This window comes from Sminthopsis crassicaudata, chromosome 6, assembly GCF_048593235.1.
Source record: "Sminthopsis crassicaudata isolate SCR6 chromosome 6, ASM4859323v1, whole genome shotgun sequence".
In the NCBI taxonomy this organism is placed as follows: domain Eukaryota; kingdom Metazoa; phylum Chordata; class Mammalia; order Dasyuromorphia; family Dasyuridae; genus Sminthopsis; species Sminthopsis crassicaudata.
The window spans coordinates 59,399,434-59,417,477 of NC_133622.1; the positions used below are offsets into that span (position 1 = coordinate 59,399,434).

At 30.6% G+C, this 18,044-nt stretch overlaps 1 protein-coding gene across 4 annotated transcripts in view; it reads left to right on the forward strand.

Annotated features, from left to right (window-relative positions):
• Window positions 1-18,044, forward strand: part of PCDH10 (protocadherin 10) — a 207,619-nt gene that overhangs the window by 12,964 nt on the left and 176,611 nt on the right. For 3 of the 4 annotated variants that reach the window (XM_074276316.1, XM_074276317.1, XM_074276319.1), the window contains exon 4: window positions 2,381-2,686. In XM_074276316.1, coding sequence (XP_074132417.1) covers window positions 2,381-2,686 — 306 coding nt within the window. Of the gene's footprint in view, window positions 1-2,380; window positions 2,687-13,451; window positions 14,687-18,044 lie in introns of those variants that run through there. The other variant, XM_074276318.1, reaches the window with a different exon arrangement.

Below are 18,044 nucleotides of genomic sequence, written 5' to 3' on the forward strand. Positions count from 1 at the left end.
CTTTTTGTTAGAGGGTGACTTAATTATAATAATTTCCTTGGTAGAGAATGAAAATATCATTTATATGACCCAGTGAATGAAACTACCAGTTTTGTCTGATATTTGCCTATTCCTTTTGATCTTTATGGCTCATATGTTAAAATAACTATTTCTTGTCCTGCCTAGATGGCTGGAAGTTACATTAGGAGAACTGGCATTTTCATTAATACTACTTTTATCAAAATATGATTTATGAGCTTTCTTGGATCCTATAGGAATTTCAGTTGAAGGCATACCAGGGAGATTTAACTGTTCTTTTCTTAATTTTCTTAATTATGTAAACATATCTTTCCCCCACCCCCTGTACTATTTTCCTCTTTGTTTTCCATTCCTCCTGATAGAAATAGTATAAAAGACTGAGATTGTCAAAGGTCTTCTATACCATTTTGAGTTTCCTTATGCTATTTCCAGTTTCTTCTAAAATCCAAGCTTCAATTCACATTTGCATTCCTCAACAGCTGACTGCTCACTAATTTATTTCCAGACTTCTGCATACCAATTATCAATGGAATGTTAGAATTGGAGGCAGACTTGGTATCGTACATAGCTTAATTTAAAATAAAAAAGCCATTATAAAGTGAGATTAATATGTGATAAGAACCCTGGATTTTCTTCCTTTTTAAAAAAACCATTTACCTAAATAACTGCTCTTATCTCCTGAGTACTTGTGGATAATACAGAAGTGTTTCCTATTTCTGGGAAGGAAAATAAAATGTATTTTTCTGTTTTCGTCTAACCTATTTCTCATATAAAACAATTTATGATGCAAGGTAAGCTAGAATTTTAAATAATAATAGTAATAGTAATGGCTCATAAGCTTAGGTTAGTCAAGATATGATTAATTAATTAAAGATAATCTAGTAATCATTTGAACCAAATCTTTATTTTGCTTTCTTTTGGTTTTCATTAAAAATAGAGAATATTCCACCATTCCTCATATGGGAAGTTCTAATAATTTAATAACTAAAATTGAATTCTGAAATATAGTTCATGAATGCACATGTAACAGAAACATAAAATTGATTTTTCTTTGTCATTCCAAATTGGGAGTTAAGTAATAAACAGTATTCAATACCATCAGAGACACAAATAGGAATTTTTCCTAGCGAGGCAAGTACCATAAACCATGCCTAGATGCAAGACATGAAACTGTTAGGGATGGGGTTGGTAGGGCAAGACAGAAGAGGAGCTCACTACGCCTAGGTCTGAGAGATGCTTAACTTTAACTAAAGATAATTACTAGTTATATACTAACCCCTATTGATGGACCAGCCTTATAAACTTGACTCTGAACAAAACCTTAACTCCTCACTCCTAACTTACAACTGTATGCCACGCAAGAAAGAATGAATGATCATCTTAATTAATCTCATATGTTTGCTTGACTTCCCAATAGAAACTATTTCATGTCATGCCATTCAGAGGAAGTCTATGGGAATGGCATTTTCATTTGAAACCTTAATGGTATTAAAGTATTTGTAAATAAACAGCATTGAGTTGGCTGGAACAAATAGTTGCTGGTATAGAATAAGTAATAACCTATTTGCCAATAGGATCTACATCTAGGCCACTCTGTATTTTGGCTCTGGAGGGTCACTAATTATAGTAATTTGCTATAGGATTCTTTCCAGGTAGTGAGTTGTAATTAGGTAGTGATAATATAGACTACAATGCCATCAAGAATATCCTCTTAAAGAGTTATTAATTAGATATAAAAATGGATTTTTCCCTTGTTAAGAAAATGAATTTCATTTAGACATTTCAGTTGACCAAGGCATGCTAATTTTCCTGATCTATGTATGGGAGTCTCAATTTGCTCTATGTCAGAATTTCAGAATATACTTAAAAAAACCCCACAGTTCTCAGTTTTAAATAACACCTCCATTAAAATACCAGTAGAAAGTAATGTTCAGTAATCATCATTTAAAAGTTTGAAAAGTCTTTCATCTGAGTTATTTCAGTATCATATTTTCCAGAGGATCATAAGTGTTCTATTCCCCACCCACCCCCAAATCTGATAACTCCCTTGCTTGTTCTGAATAATATCAACCCCATTATTTTTTTCAGGGACCTTGATGAAATGAACCATGGTTTTTCAGTGGTCTGCCTACCAGAAATTGCTTTTCCCTTTTGTGTATAGATTAGTAGATTAGTATATGAACTTTAGTTATAATAATCTACATAATTCTATGATTCCAGCAATGTTACATTCATTCCATTTGAGAGTCCATGATGATGATTCTACCAGTTCCTCTCCATGCTTCCTAGGTTCTAGTACCTCTCTCAGGGCTATTGGTGATACTGAAGCTCCCATCTACAGTTTGTTTTTTCTGACTTATAGGAATGGATCTCTTCTCCAACTGTACTGAGGAGTGTAAAGCTTTGGGCCACTCGGATCGATGCTGGATGCCTTCCTTTGTCCCCTCAGATGGACGCCAGGCAGCAGATTACCGCAGCAATCTGCATGTTCCTGGGATGGACTCTGTGCCAGACACTGAAGTATTTGAAACTCCAGAAGCCCAGCCTGGGGCAGAGAGGTCATTCTCCACCTTTGGTAAAGAGAAGGCCCTTCACAGCACTCTGGAGAGGAAGGAGCTGGATGGACTGCTGTCTAATACACGAGCGCCTTACAAACCACCATATTTGAGTAAGTACAGTGCTAAAAGCTATGTGAAAGGGTTCTCTGCAGAAATACAGCTTGACCTTCCTTTCTGTTAGGTAAATTAGCATAGATTTTTCCGAGACAATGGAGAAAAGTTACTTATTTTCAGGTGCCACTGAAGAGGAAAATGATCAGAAAGGCGGGTTCCAAACATTAGGATACAATAGAAGCATGCAAAAGCTAACATCTATAGAAGTGTATTTTCTAATCTGTCCAAAAAAGAAGTTTCAAATGCCTTTCACATTCTTTTTGTAAATTACTTTTATGTGTATTTATGCTCATGTTGTTGATGGAGTAAAATAAGGTAGTGGAATGTTTTATTATGTTAATTATTTGATGGCTCTTACTTCTTTTCTTAAAAGTGAGATATTTTCATTCTTCCATGGTGGCATTAATCACCTTGGATCATTTTAGGGAGGTAAGGCAAGAATATTTATCCTTTAAGTGCTGTTAATTTTTGGCTAGTCCAAAGATACATTTTTGTCTATCCTGCCTAGGTAACTCCTTAGCATTTGTGTGAAGTTATCTCTCAAATTATAATCAGTACTGAGAAAATACTAAGGAAGGGGCTCTACTTCCTCAGTGTGATTGAGAGTGAATGGGTGTAGGCAAGTCATCCATATATTCTTTAGTGTTCTTCTATCTTTAAGGTGTTTTTAAAATCATAATCAGGATTGTTCTCTATATGTAGTATTATCGATCTGGACAATAAAAAGTAAAAATATTCTATTCTTGAATGTAAGCTTTCATCTGAGGATTTCAAATCACTTTACATATAAAAACCATTTGTTCTCAAAAGCATTCATTATCAGAGAAGCAAGAAGACAAGTTATATCATTATTTACTTTTAAGTAATGGATAAATGTCAGAGGAAAGTCAAGTGTCTTGGTCAAGTCTGCACGAAACAGTATTTGAGGAAGATAAAACCTTTAACTTCTTGATGAAAGGTGGTAACATTTTTTCTATAGAGAAAAAATTAGTCTTATTTAGAAGAGTCACCGACTATCTTCCATTGGAAAGATATACGAGAATCAGAATCTGGAAATATAAGGGCTCATTTCTAAAAGAAATAAGTTTTGTTTTTTTTAAAGAAAATTCAAATGAGATGAAAGTGGGGGGTGGAAATCTAGAATGTAAAGGAAGGAAAAGAAAACTATGCCCTCCTAAACAAATATGAACTTAGACAACAAAACATTGTTGGATTTAATGCTTCGAGTTTATTGCTATCTAGAATAAAGAACTGGCAAAGAACAGAGGGCCTTTCTAGTTTAAACATTGATAGGGAGACCAGTAGATTCCTTGTAGCTATCAAGGCATTTCTTTTCTTTTCAGAGACATTGATGCCAATCTTTATCAGATGATCAACTATTTATCAAAACCACACGTTTAGAAAGACTAACAAAATCCATGACATAATTGTACCAAACAACTATTACTAATTTAAGCCAAGTTTAAACTTCATATTGTCTCTCAATATATAGTAACATAGTAACTGTGTATATGTATATATATATATATGCATATATATATATAATATGAAATTTGAATAATTAGCTAAGTTAATGCAATCTATTAATATGTAATTAATTCCTAGTCGCCAATAGAACGTTTCAAATTTCAAATTAGAGACAGCTTGCTTGGGTTGATAGATAGTTGGCCAGCATCAAGTCTGAATGATCTCTGACATTTCCTGGCTGGATAACCCTTCTCAATTCACTTAATTTTTTTGAATTTATAAAAGAAGCTTACTTCTAATCAACTCCATAGACCAATATACCATGAGCTAAGTTCAAAATAAAAACATAATTCAAACTATTATTTTGCGTATTTTGTACTTTTAGTAGTTTATAAGTTGGCTTATTAATGAAACATATTAGTGAAATATATATTAATGAAATTAATATTAATGAAATATATAGCCAGATAATGACTCATTTTTATTATAATTTGCATAAAACAGATTTAGGTGAATCATACTAATAGTATTAATAATTATTTAAAATACAAAAAAAATTCAAGGCACTGAATAAAACATGTTTTGTTCTTTAACTTTATATTAGATTAAGAAGATATAGTCTTTCTTTTGTCTGATTAAAATAGTTGCATAAATATAATTTAAACATACAATTTTCTTTGGTCATTATTGAATATTAAGATACTTTCAATTTAACTATAGAATTTCTTATTTTTTTATTATAAGGAATAGCATAACATAAGCATATAATTTCCTATTATTTAATCTTTCAGTAAGGTACAATAAGTATAGATGTGGGTTTTTTAATATTGATTTTGTGTTATGATCCCATTAGCCATCTGATGAATTCTACAAATCTTTTCTCAAAATAATATTTGAAAATAAATTTAAATACATAGAATTATAAAGAAAGCCAATTTTAATGAACCACAGTGAACAAAATAACGAATAGATAACAAAATAATGCATATTTTATGGACTCCTGATGAAAAGCCCCCAATACAATTATGGAAGTTCAAATAATACAAAAGAGAAATGCTATAATAATAAGTTTATTACTGAATATAGCTTGTGGTGGAAAAAATTAAATCTGGTCTTTGTACTTTATTTGATATAAAAAACAAAATCTCACACAGTAAGAAATGACATGTTCTTGGTGCTTACACTAAAAGTATTAATTAAAGACTTCGATTAGATTTTTTTTTTTTTTGGTCTTTTGAAGGGGAATTCACATGACATATATAGAATTTTTTAAAACAGTTTTCTAAAGTAAATGCATATAAGTTTTGATCATTCTTTGAAATATTGTCCTTGCCAAGTGTTTCAAAAGTAATTACACAGGCACAAATACTTTCTAGCACTGGATAAGTTGGAATTTAAAATTCATAGTGCAAATGATGCCTTTCTAGTTCTTTTGTCCTAATCTTATGATCAAATTCTATGTTTTTAGATGTTGAAGGAAATCTTAATATTTTAGAAATTATTTAGAATTTAGAAAATTCTTTAAGTCATCAACTGACTTAATGTGAATTTCAATTTAACTGATAAGCATTTGAGTTATGGAAGAAAATTTCCTGTTTTGAAGCTTTAATTTTAGTAATTGTGAAAGGTGCTAAGGGTTTTGGAAGCCAAACACATTAATCACTTTGCTAAGAAGAAGTAAATTAAATATAAGAAGAATTTTTTTTTTGTCTACCACAAAAGAACATCAGGTTCATCTCTTAGTCAGACTCTGGCACCTCAAATTGTCCAGACTTCACAGTAGGGGTTGAAATGAGGATATGACAAATAAGGAGAGCTGCAACATCCATCTTTCTCTGTTCCCACTTCTCATGATCTACCTTTAGTCTTAATCACCCATTTATCCAAAGTTCTTTCTGATCTAATATGTAATACTATCTTAGAACTTAAATGTGCCTCTAAAGTAGTATGGCCACTCAGGCTTAATTGAAAAATAGTTTGACCTTTATTCAAAATCATTCATGAGCACAATTATCATTAAGGTTATGTTTTTAATACATAGTTATATTCCCTCTGACATTTACTTTTTGTGTGACAGTGGGAAGGGTCTTTAACCTCTAAATGTCCTCATGCAACCCTATAAGACAATACATTTTGAAAAAAGTTCTACTCAATATTAGTGGAGTGATATTCTTTAGCTGCAGCAATGAAATCCCAGGTCAAGAATTTTTTTTAAAAAGTACATAGTTTTAAAATCAGTAAGTGAAACATTGTCATTAAAGATATTAGTTTCATCAAAAATTTCTTAAGTAACCACCAGCCTTGTGTTCGGGATTAATACAATAATATTGTATTATTAATACAATAATAAGTATCTCTATTTCACAATGGCCCTTGCTCTCAAGAAACTGTGTGTTTGTGTGTGTGTGTGTGTGTGTGTGTGTGTGTGTATGTTTAAGTAGTATAAGAGGGAAATTGAGGAAAAACTTTAGGTAAAAGATGGTACTTGATCTGTTTTTAAGGGAGCAAAGGATTCCAGAAGGTTGGTGTGAGGAGCGAGAGCAAAGACACAGAGGTAGTTGTTAGAAAGCTGTTTATAGGAAATTAAAAGATTCTCAGGAATGTACTGTATGAAACAGACCAATGAGGAATAAGTCTAGACTTCAAAGATAGGTTGGAACCAGATTATGAATAGGCTTTAAATATATAACAGAGAGGTTTACTGTAAGGATGACACAAGTACCCCCTTCTAATTTAAAAAAGAACTTGAAAATGGACACTCATATTTTGAATATGGTAGTGAATTTTTTTCTTGGGCTATGAAACTAGTTTCTAAAGTAGGAGATAACTTTTGGTTAAATATTACCTTTTTAAATACTCCTTTTGGTGAAATACTACCAAAAGCGTACACACTGAGATCTATCAACGTATTATTAATCTTTAAAATTAGAAGTTTAGATTATGTCTAACACTAACTCAAAATTTAATTCAGATCACAGATCATTTCTAAGATGTTGACAGAGAAATTGCATATGAATTCTCCACAATCTTTGATACAGGATCATTGACTAAAGGGAATTGATTTTTCTTTATACAGCTCTAAAATGTAAATCTGAATTACCACTTAAATTCGCTTACATACAGAATTAATCTCTAAATAAAAAAGCTATATATCTAGGCACATGCTTTTCTTTTTAAGAAAGTAATATGTTAAAATTTTGTCAGGTACTTTAAAGCCATTAAGCATTATATATACATATGATATGCATGGTAAAAGAATTAAATTACATACTATGTGTTGTAATATTTTACTTTCTTGTGACCAATTAGTGGGTGTTTTGTAATTTATTAATCATCATTTTCCAACTACTCAAAAGAAACACATGAAAAAGATTTTTGTTTTCAAGTTCAATATAATTTTTAATTGTCATAAAATAAGGACACAGAACTTAATCAAGTACAGTGAAAATTGATTCATCCAAATTGTCAGAAAAGGAAACAAAAAAATTTAGATGGTAGATTTATAATCAAATAATCAAATCATTATTTAGGTTCTTATAAAACTATAGTTAATTTTAATTATATTTCTCCCCTGGACTATATTTTCTTGCTGCTATATAGTAAAAATTAAAAAAAAAATAAATCTTTAATATTGTTGTTTCAAAATTAAATATTTAATTTCAATTTTAAAACATAAGATATAAAATAGGACTCTGAATATGCCATATGGTAAGCATAAAGAGCAGAACAAAAATCTGCTTTTAAAAAAACATGCGTTTGATTTCACTCAGAAGAATTCAAAAGATATAGAAAATGTATGAATAGTATGTAATATAAATTTTTTACTACTCAAAATGATGTGATAGTCGTTTGGGAATTAAAATGTTTCCACACTCTAGCACAATACAGAGAAGCAATTATCAAAAGATGTAATGTGGAAATAGCATACTGGTTAAAAGACTCTTCATTAATAGGATATCTTGCAATCTTATAGAATCAAGATTTCTCTTTTATAATCATAGTCTTTAAAGTGTAACTTTTCCTTTAAGAAGGAAGCAATCAAGTGTGATAAGATTTAGTGCTGGAGGGGACAGCAGATATGATTTGGTCCAAATCCTTTTTTTTATGGATGAGTACCAGAAGGATGAAGTGGCTTACTCAAAATTATATCAATACTAAGTAGTAGAATTAAAATTTAAACATGAATTCTCTGATTCTAAAGGCACTGTTCTTTCCACTGTATCACAGGAGTTGAGTCAACTTTTATAGAACCTGGACATGAGAGAACTGAACAAAGCATAGAAATTATTGGGTACATTATAAATGTATATAAGCCACTTATTGAAGATGAGAGTGATACTTAAGAAATAACTATAAAGAAGATTTTATTTGAGGCAATACTAAAAAGAGCTTGGAAAAGAGAGTAGACTGGGAGCCAGGAAAGCTAAATTCCAGTTCTGGTTCTTCCATTAAGATAATTTTCTTGGCTTTTTTGTTTATTTGTTTGTTTGTTTAAGGAGAGTAAGGTAAAGAATAATTGAATATGGAAACTGAAGGTTTCAAAATTACATCTAAATTCTAAAAGATTGTCATAATTATAAATATAATAACAATGATGATGACAATAATTGAGATGCTTGCAGTTAGCCTATAGAAAATGAGCTCACATTCTAATGCTTTTACTCAACTAAAAAACAGTGATTTCCATTACCACAAATATGTTCAATAGTCTACAGAATATTACTTGTAAAATAATAACAACTTTTCCCTGGATCATTTCTATCTGAAGTCCACTGCAAAGATGACATTTTTGAATGATAACCACAACAGTGTCAATGCTAGATGACCACAGTGGGGATGATGTAGAAAAGATTTTGATCTAATTATAAATGGGTCACTATATCTTCAAAGGCTCTCAAATTTCAGGTTCTGTGATTCTATACCAAGAAAATCTTTAGTTAGGATATGTGTCGAATTTTGAATTTCAGTCTAAATTATTAATTGTTAAATTATAGGATAAAAGAGACTCATTTTTCTTAATGTGAAAAAGGTCTTAGGGTTTTCAGCAGATCCCAAACTTGCTGTTTGCTAACAGTGAGATAATGCCACTCAAAACCAAACCAAAATGACCAAGCCTATGTATAGTTACTGTGTCCAAAGTATAAATATTAAGAATTGCCCTATTTTCTATTTTTTTTTTTTTTGGTCACAGCAAGCACATCTCTTAAATGAACTATAAGGTTTCCTCTAGCTTTAAACATTCCATATGTGTTTGAACTACAGGAACTTATGCAACTCATTTTATTGCTCTAAACTTAGGAAATTATATGCAAAATAAGACAAATAAAATGTAATTCTTGATCCCACTTTCTCCAAAATTTTGCAACTTGAAATAGCTGAATTTTAGAGATTTATTATTTTAATATTTGAAAATTTCCTAAACAAAACCAAAAATTATTCTCATAAGAATTTAAAGGAATAAAGCATTAAACATTGGCATAGATCTTATCAGAATAAGTTTCGCTAAGCTAATTTTATTTAATTGATAAAAGACAGCAGTTATATGTCTTTTCTAATAAAAGAGAGTTAGAAATTGGGATGGAAAGAACTATAAAGTGGTGGGTGGGTGGGTGTGTGTGTGTGTGTGTGTGTGTGTGTGTGTGTGTGTGTGTGTGTGTGTGTGTGTGTCTGTGTGTGTATGTGATTTTAAATCTTTTGCTTTCTTCCTAGACTTATAGAATGAGAAGGAACAATCTTAGGAGAATCTGCTATCACTCCTATGTTTATCAGTAGATTGAGAAGACATTAAGTTCATTTGCACATGAACTTAAATAGAGATAAAATAGTTCTCTTGCAATAAGATGTCTCCTCTCCCTATCACTGTTCCTTTGCTTAAATACAAAGCTTACCAGAACATAGTAGACCCTTTTCAAACCTGAGGATTTGTATAGTTACTGTTTAATTGCATCTTATTTTCCAATTTTTAAGTGAAGTTCTATGTCTCTTCTGAGTTCTTAGTTTTTAGAACATAATTAGAATCTGATATTAATAGGGTAGCTAATATAAAAAAAATACTGCATTCTCTAATGCCATTTATTTATCATATTATGATGTCTGTTCTGTGATGATCATGCTTATCACATCCAAAATAGAATACCACTATTTGTACTCCTATATCCTTTTATGATATGCTTCATAAAAAATCAAATCAAAACAAAACAAAAAGAAAACCCAATTTTATTCATTTCAGTTGAGTTTTTGGATATTTCATTCAACTAAATTTATAAAGTATTTATTTTATACCAGATACTGTTTCTTGTCACATAGATCATTAAATGAACAGTTCCTACTTTTTCTTTTTTCCTCTTTAAGCAAATGCTGGAGTTTTTATCCCCCCAAAAATTGTTGTTCAGTGATCTATTTTTATTCTCATAGTTTCTTCATGTTTCTAAAATTTTAATTTCTATTTCTATTCTTTGTGAGAATGTATCCTAATTTATAAAAATGACAATTGTCTTCCTTGAAAAAGTTTATTTATTGAACTAAATTATGTTTGGCCTTAATGGTCTAATTGCCATGATGGCTACAGTAAATTCTCTTAGTCCATAATTTAAACCACAAAGAAGTCATATAATAGAAATTGTTCATGCATTCCACTTTAAGGAGACAAATACCAATAGAGTAATTAGTATAATTTCCAGTCAATCTCCTCTACCTTTGCTTATTTTTAGAATTATATAATGATTATTGGTGCTGCTAATGATAATCTTAGGGAAAGAATAATCCTAAAATACCCTCTAATGTTATCAAAAAAAGGTGAAGTTATATTAACTAATGTTTCATTTTTATGCTTTAACCAGTGCAAAATTACCTCTCCTTATGTCTGTAGATAATATTTTGAAATTGGGTAATTTAATAAAACAATTAATCTTCCATTTGATAATTAGAAACTTACTAATTTTTCTCTTCACAATGTTTTCTATATTCATAACTCCCTAAACTATTTCAAGATGACAGAATGATATTTATTTTCTTTTTACTTGTCAATCTATTTGTCCTATCTTAAAGGATTTGTCATAAAGAATTTTATTATTATTATTAATCTTAATATTAGTATTATGTATCCTTTTAGTTGTGATACACTGCTGTATACTATGATATTCATGGTGATACACTATGAATTTCTTCCAAAATAATGTTTTTAAATGCATAATATAAAATGTGTATAATTACAAAGGAAACAAATATTGCACATAGCTAGCCATATATTAAACACACACATATACATACAGATACACACAGAGATTTGTGAAATGCAGGTTAAAGTGTGCGTGCCCACAATACACTTATGCTAGTAGCTTTTTTTTTTTTTTTTGCATCTTATTTTTATTCTGAACTTAACAAATACAAGATAAAATAGGCATCTTCCTGTGAACAAATATGTGTGTGTAATGTGCATATGTGTATATATGTATATATATATATATGTATATATATATATATATATATATATGCATGTAAATGTAGTGTGTGTAATGTGTGTATTTATGTGTGTATAATAGTAGTGGTAATAATAGAGAAAACAAAAGGATTGTTCATGAAATAGCATATCTCTATTATATATGGCTGGTTTTTAAAAAATACATCTTCCTTCCTTTCTTCCTTATCCCATCCTGTTCCTTTTCATTCTCTTGCCCCTAGCCTATTTAGGAAAAACAAACAAGCAAAAAACCAAGGAGAAATCAAATCCTAGTAACAAATATGTGTAGTCACATAAAATAAATTTCCACATTGGCTGTGTCCAAAATATCTTTTATTTTGCATTTTTTTGATTCTATCAGCTCTCTGTCAAAGTGTATATAATTTCATTCTTTATTTTCTAAAATCATAGTTGGTCATTGCATTGATCAATGTTTACGAGTCATTTAAAGTTGTCTTTACATGTTATTATTGTATCTAAATTGTTTTCCTGGTTCTACTCACTTCTCTCTCCAATAATTAGTGTAGAGAGAGGTAATCTATTCAAAATATTCTGAAGCCATCCATTGTCTTATTTTGTGGACTTCAAATTCATTTAATTTAATTGTTAATATTGTTATAACCTATTCTCATAGAATATGCAACTATCAATTCTATATCTCCTCATTTATTTTGGATTCCTGAAAGAAGACTCAATACTCAAAATTATTGCTTGCTGATGGGGTGGTATATTCATTTCTGAGGCTTTCTTTTCCCTCTCACTCTATAAAATCCTTGACTGATAGAAATTTCCCTTTTTTAGTTGTTATTTACATCTGTTTCTGAATTTATTTTTTTACATCAAGATTTTGCACAAGTTATAGAAATGCTGAAAGTAGATTCTTCAATAATATTTAAACAAGTTTTAGTCACTATGTTTTAGAGGATTCTATTGACTTTGTATATTATTTGGCTATGATTTTCCTTTCTATTTAATAAAATAGAATAATAAAATTCAGTTCAATAAACATACATTTTCTTTGGGGGAACTATTTAACATTCTAAAAAAGAAAGCATGTACAACAACATTCACTTTTTTGTTGTTCTCTATCCCTCAGTTCTTTCACAGTTATCACATCACATTTCCTCCTTTTAGTTCTTTGTATGATGAATCTAATGTTTTCCAGATTACTCTAAGGAGAAAAAAAAATAAGTGTTCTAACACTGGCTTTGATAGTTACTAGCTCTGTCACCTTAGTCAAGTAACTTTTCCTCTGTATGTGTCAAGGCAATCCCTGAAACTGAATATCTAAGTCACAGAAAAGTAATCTTATAGACAGGTAATCAATAGAAAACTAATCTGTCTTAGCTGATGGAGTTTCCATATCAAAAATTCCTCAATCTTATGAAATCATAGAACTCAGGCAACTTTTCCATTTCCTGGTTACTATTCTTTCCCATGTTGCTTGTTTGTGTGTATATTTGTTTTCACATGTCTATTTCTAAATAAGAGATTGCTATACTTTTGTCTGATTATATTCATTAATTTTCTATATCTATTCCAAAAAGTTAATATGAGAAATCGTTTCACTTCACAATTTATTCATATGCTTGTCTATAGAAGTAAAGGATTGTTACAAACTCATGACGAGCATGATGTAACACAATCAGACTAAAGAGAGAAGATTTAACTGATGAGTATTGTTCATATATTTCATCATTTTTCTTTTTCCATCTCGCTCTTTTATAGATATCTATAGATTCAATGTTAAGGGTATTATTTCTCATACCCTGCATTTCAATGTGCTAGACATTATTACCCAATAATATTTGTATATTCCTCATTTTATGTTGCAGATCATTTCCATCCTCTTTCTTGTTTTGTATATTGGAAATAAACACATATTGACATTCTGACCCTCAAATGACTCTTACCAAAGAAGATTCTCAATTAAAATGGGAATAAAAGGATAATTCAAAGAAAGGAGTAAGACCAGGAGATTATGTCCTTGATGCATCTTAAAGAAGAATTCTGGGTCCACAAATGAATTAATTAATGAAGACATGTATAGCAGGCTGGAATACTATTAGGTCTCAAAACAATATTATTAAATATTACTTAATTCTTTTTTGGGTGCAGAACTATTTTTGAATGGATGGAGTGCATGCATGGAAGGATGTTTCCAGATTTATAATGGGATTTGTGTAGCATCATGTTAAGTAATATACCCTGGTAAGGAGAGGCAGCATAGCATTGTGAATAGGGTGAACTTATAATCAGGAAAACCCAGATTTAAATCCTACCTCTGTATTTCTTAGTTTTGTGATTCTAGGCAAGCCATTTCAGTTCCTTGAATCTCAGGCTCTGAGACTTCTTCATTAAATTTGGGATCTACGTTAGTGGAAGAAGTACTCACTACCAAAGAAAACATAGATCCTTTGCATATTGACATCTCTTGGTATGTAAATTCTGTATGAGAAGTGAATAAGATAAGAAAAAAAAATCTTTGAGTATGAATTTGAATGATTTGGATAATGAATGGAATGGAATGAAAATATTGAAAACACTGCGGTAGGTAAATGCAACCTTTTTCAAAGTTTGTTTAGTAATATTTCAGTTATATACATCTTTTTCTGATACTGTTTGAGGTTTTCTGGGCATAGTAGAGTGGTTTGCTATTTCCAACTTCAGCTCATTTTTACAGATGATGAAACTGAAATAAACAGGATTAAGTGACTTGCCCAGGATCACAAAGTTAGTAAGTATTTTAACCTGGATTTGAACTCAGGAAAGAGGAGTCTCTCTGACTCCAATCCTGAGTCTATTCACTGAACAACTCTGCTGCCCCAGAGTACAAGCCCTGTTTGAGCCTTCTGTAGTTTATGTAGGAGGGGTACTAAAGTTGACTTTTTGAAGTCTGATGATAAGTTATAGGCATAAAAAAAAAAAAAAGTTCACTAACTTTTTCTATATCCCAGGACACTTAGCCTCTAAAGATGTATAGATTAAAAATTAATCTGCAAGTTTTAAGATTATAAAAGATGTAAATTAAAGAGATAATATAATCTAGAATTTGTTAAAAGTTTATCAAGAAATTCTAGGATGTGTAATTTGAATTAATAATCATTTTCTAAGATTTGGCTTAAATAAGTTACTAAAATATGTTTTTTAATTAGTGGTATTTTATTTATATTTATATTTATTCATGATATCTATTATGTCAAAATATCTATGTGATATTTACATGCATATCAATACATATATTTATCGATAATATTTAACTAAATCATTTATGTTTGTGTATATTTACATATATATTTGTGTATGTATATGCATGTAAATATAACATAATATACATGTGTGTACATCAAAAGCATCCAACATCTAGAATTAACTAAGATCAGACTAAGTTCGCATTAGCATATATTAACTTAATGGTTTCTTTATTTAATTTATAGATGCTTCATAAAAAAGAACTGATAACTCATCAAAATGGTATATGGTAAGCTTAGCCAAATCATGCTTAGGCGTCTACTTAGCCTTTGGCTCCTAAGGTTAATTATGGTTTTATTTTACTTGTCATTTAGAGATCATGATCCCCCAAGTTTAGGTAATGACATTAATGGGTAGATTCCTATTTACCAGGAAAATAGGAGTTTTATCTGAGGCCTTGGTAGTTCATCTGAGACTCCAATAGTTGCCTTGGTTGCAGACATAAAGTAACAATTTATTAATTTCCTGCTATGTCATCATTTTTGCTTTTTCTTTATTTTTGAGAACATAAGTTAGAATTATTCAGTTGGATCCAATTTTTTATAATGTTTGTTCATCATAATTCAAAGAGATAAAAATTGGACCAATGATTTCCAAAGTATAGGAAATTCTCAATGGAGAAAATTCTGACTAAGTGCAAATTGGCAACTTCTTTACACTTATATTCTTAGAAAGTTGCCTAAAGCATTGAGTAGTTAAGTAATCTCCTCAGTTAAATGAAACAGTTGCTGAGTTTCAGAGGTGGACTTGAATCCAAATCTTACTGTGTGGCTTTCAATCCACTACTCTGCATTCACAACCATTGTTATATATGGTTATACTCATATGTAGAAGTTTTTTGTTTTTGTTTTTGTTTTTTTTTAATCATTGGATACTTTTAAGAGTTCTAAAGTTTTATATACAAAAATTGTGATGACATTAAAGATTACAATGTTTGACCCAGAATTATCATCAGTGCGGAAACTCCCTTGACCAGATTAGCATGTCCTGGAAAACTTTTATTCTTAAAAATTTTTCTTAAGAGTGGAAGTTAAATAACTTGCTGATGGCCATTGAGCCAAAAGTATTAGGAGTGGGACTTGAATCAGTCAGTTCTTCCTAACTTGATGGCCAGGCTGCTATTCATTATTCTATGCTACCTTTCAAATATTGTATCACATCTCTATGTATTTTCTCAGCTATTTCCTCATGTTAGTATAATTGATTGAATGTCACCTATAATGTCACCTTTATTCATCTACCCTTAGTCTGGGGCATACAAGTTGTAAATAAATCAAATCTGCCTTCTCTTCTTCCCTAATATTAGTCATAAATCACCTTAGAATACAGTGTAATATTTTTACAAAGTAGATGTCAAGACTAAAATCCACATTCTGACAGATATTATCAGGGCTTTAATGTAAATAAATAAGAATTAATGATTCATTACTCAGCATATAGTTTTGGAGAACACAGGTTGAATCTGAATCTTAGGAAAAGTAAGATAATTTATATGGTATATAAGTTATATGAGAAGGCAGATAAACAATATTAGAGGAAAGACACACAGAGAGAGACACACACAGAGTCTGCATGTAGTAACCACTTAATAAATATGGGTTTGATTGAACTTATCTGATATATCACTTTATATTTATGGGGAGGTGGTAATTGAAAAGACTTGGACAAGAATAGCACAGCTTGAAGTTGTATTGGAGCATTGTGATTCAAATCACTGATAATGGGAAAAAAAAAACAAACAAACTTATACCAAAGAAATCATGGAACTATGGATTCATAACTTCATATAAATGATTGTATTATTCTTGTAGGGGTTGACCTCAGAAGAGACCAATACTATGTTTTCATATAAAGAAAAATATCATTTGATCAATTGTTTTACTCCAAAGATTATATCATTAATGGAATGAGGGAATTGTACTTCTTATTTCTATTGTTCATTCCAAAGCTAAAATGCTATGATATATTCATTTGTTTCTCTCTTTTCTCCTTCCCTCCCTCCTTTTCTTTCTCTGTCTCTCTCTCTCTCTGTGTCTCTGTATCTTCCTCTGTATCTTTGTTTCTCTCTGTCTCTTTTACAGAGGCTCTTTAGTTTAGCTTCTGAATGATGACATGTAGCCTTTCAGAGATGCCATAGGGAGGACCATAAATTTTGAGCTCGAAGGGTCCTTGGAAACTGTTAAATCTAGTCTCCTCATTTTACATTTGAGAAAACTGAGTCCCAAGGAGGTTAAATGATTTATTAATGATCTAAAGAGAGCAAACTATAGAGGCAAGATTTTAACTAATGCCCTGTGCCAATTTTTTTTCAATTATGCCACACTGCTTCTTAGTGTGTCTGTGATCTAGTTTTGTTATTGCCTTCCTGAAGAAGGTTATTCATCAAATAATGCAGTAATATTATCATAGAAATAAATATTCAAAGTTATAGATATGTATATAATCTGTAATTAGTGGGCAAAATGTGAGGTTCGCATATGTATGTCCTGGATTGTCATGGTCAAAGAATTCATAGCCCTCTCTTTTATTTATAGTGATCAACCATCTCTGCACTTATTTTGAGTTGTGGTTTGAACAATATGACTGATTTTATACTCATATATTAAACTCCATCTAGAAAAAATGAGAAGTTAGTAGAATACAACTCATGAAAACATTTATGAAAGGAGATGAAGAAATACTTAACACATGATAAATACATAAAGACCTATTAAAAAGTAGTTATTAAATGACCTTATGAAAATAGTCTGTATCTAGGTAGAGAGACAAACAGATGTGTTACTAAGTAAAATGAAAGCTTCTTTCTTCAAAAGCTTTTAGAGTAACCAGGAGACTCATGATGGTTTGGATAGAAAGCCATTTTATTGTGAAAAGAGAGGCTAGAGAGTCTCTTCTTGTCCCTTTCAGCACTATACTTCTGCCTTTTTATCTTCTGAGTGTACTTCTCTTTTAACTCTATTACTGTCTGAGGAAGAAAATGAAGGAAGCCATTTGATTTCCACTTTAAAAAAATAAAGAAAACAGAGTAAGAGGAAGGACAAAAGTAAACCTTCTGCATTATCCCTCTTGTTCCCTGTTTATATCTCTCTAGTTAAAGTCTTTTATATCTGTCTCTCTCATTTTCACTGTTTCTTACTGACATTGAGTCAGAATGAATGCTTCCTATGATCAGATCT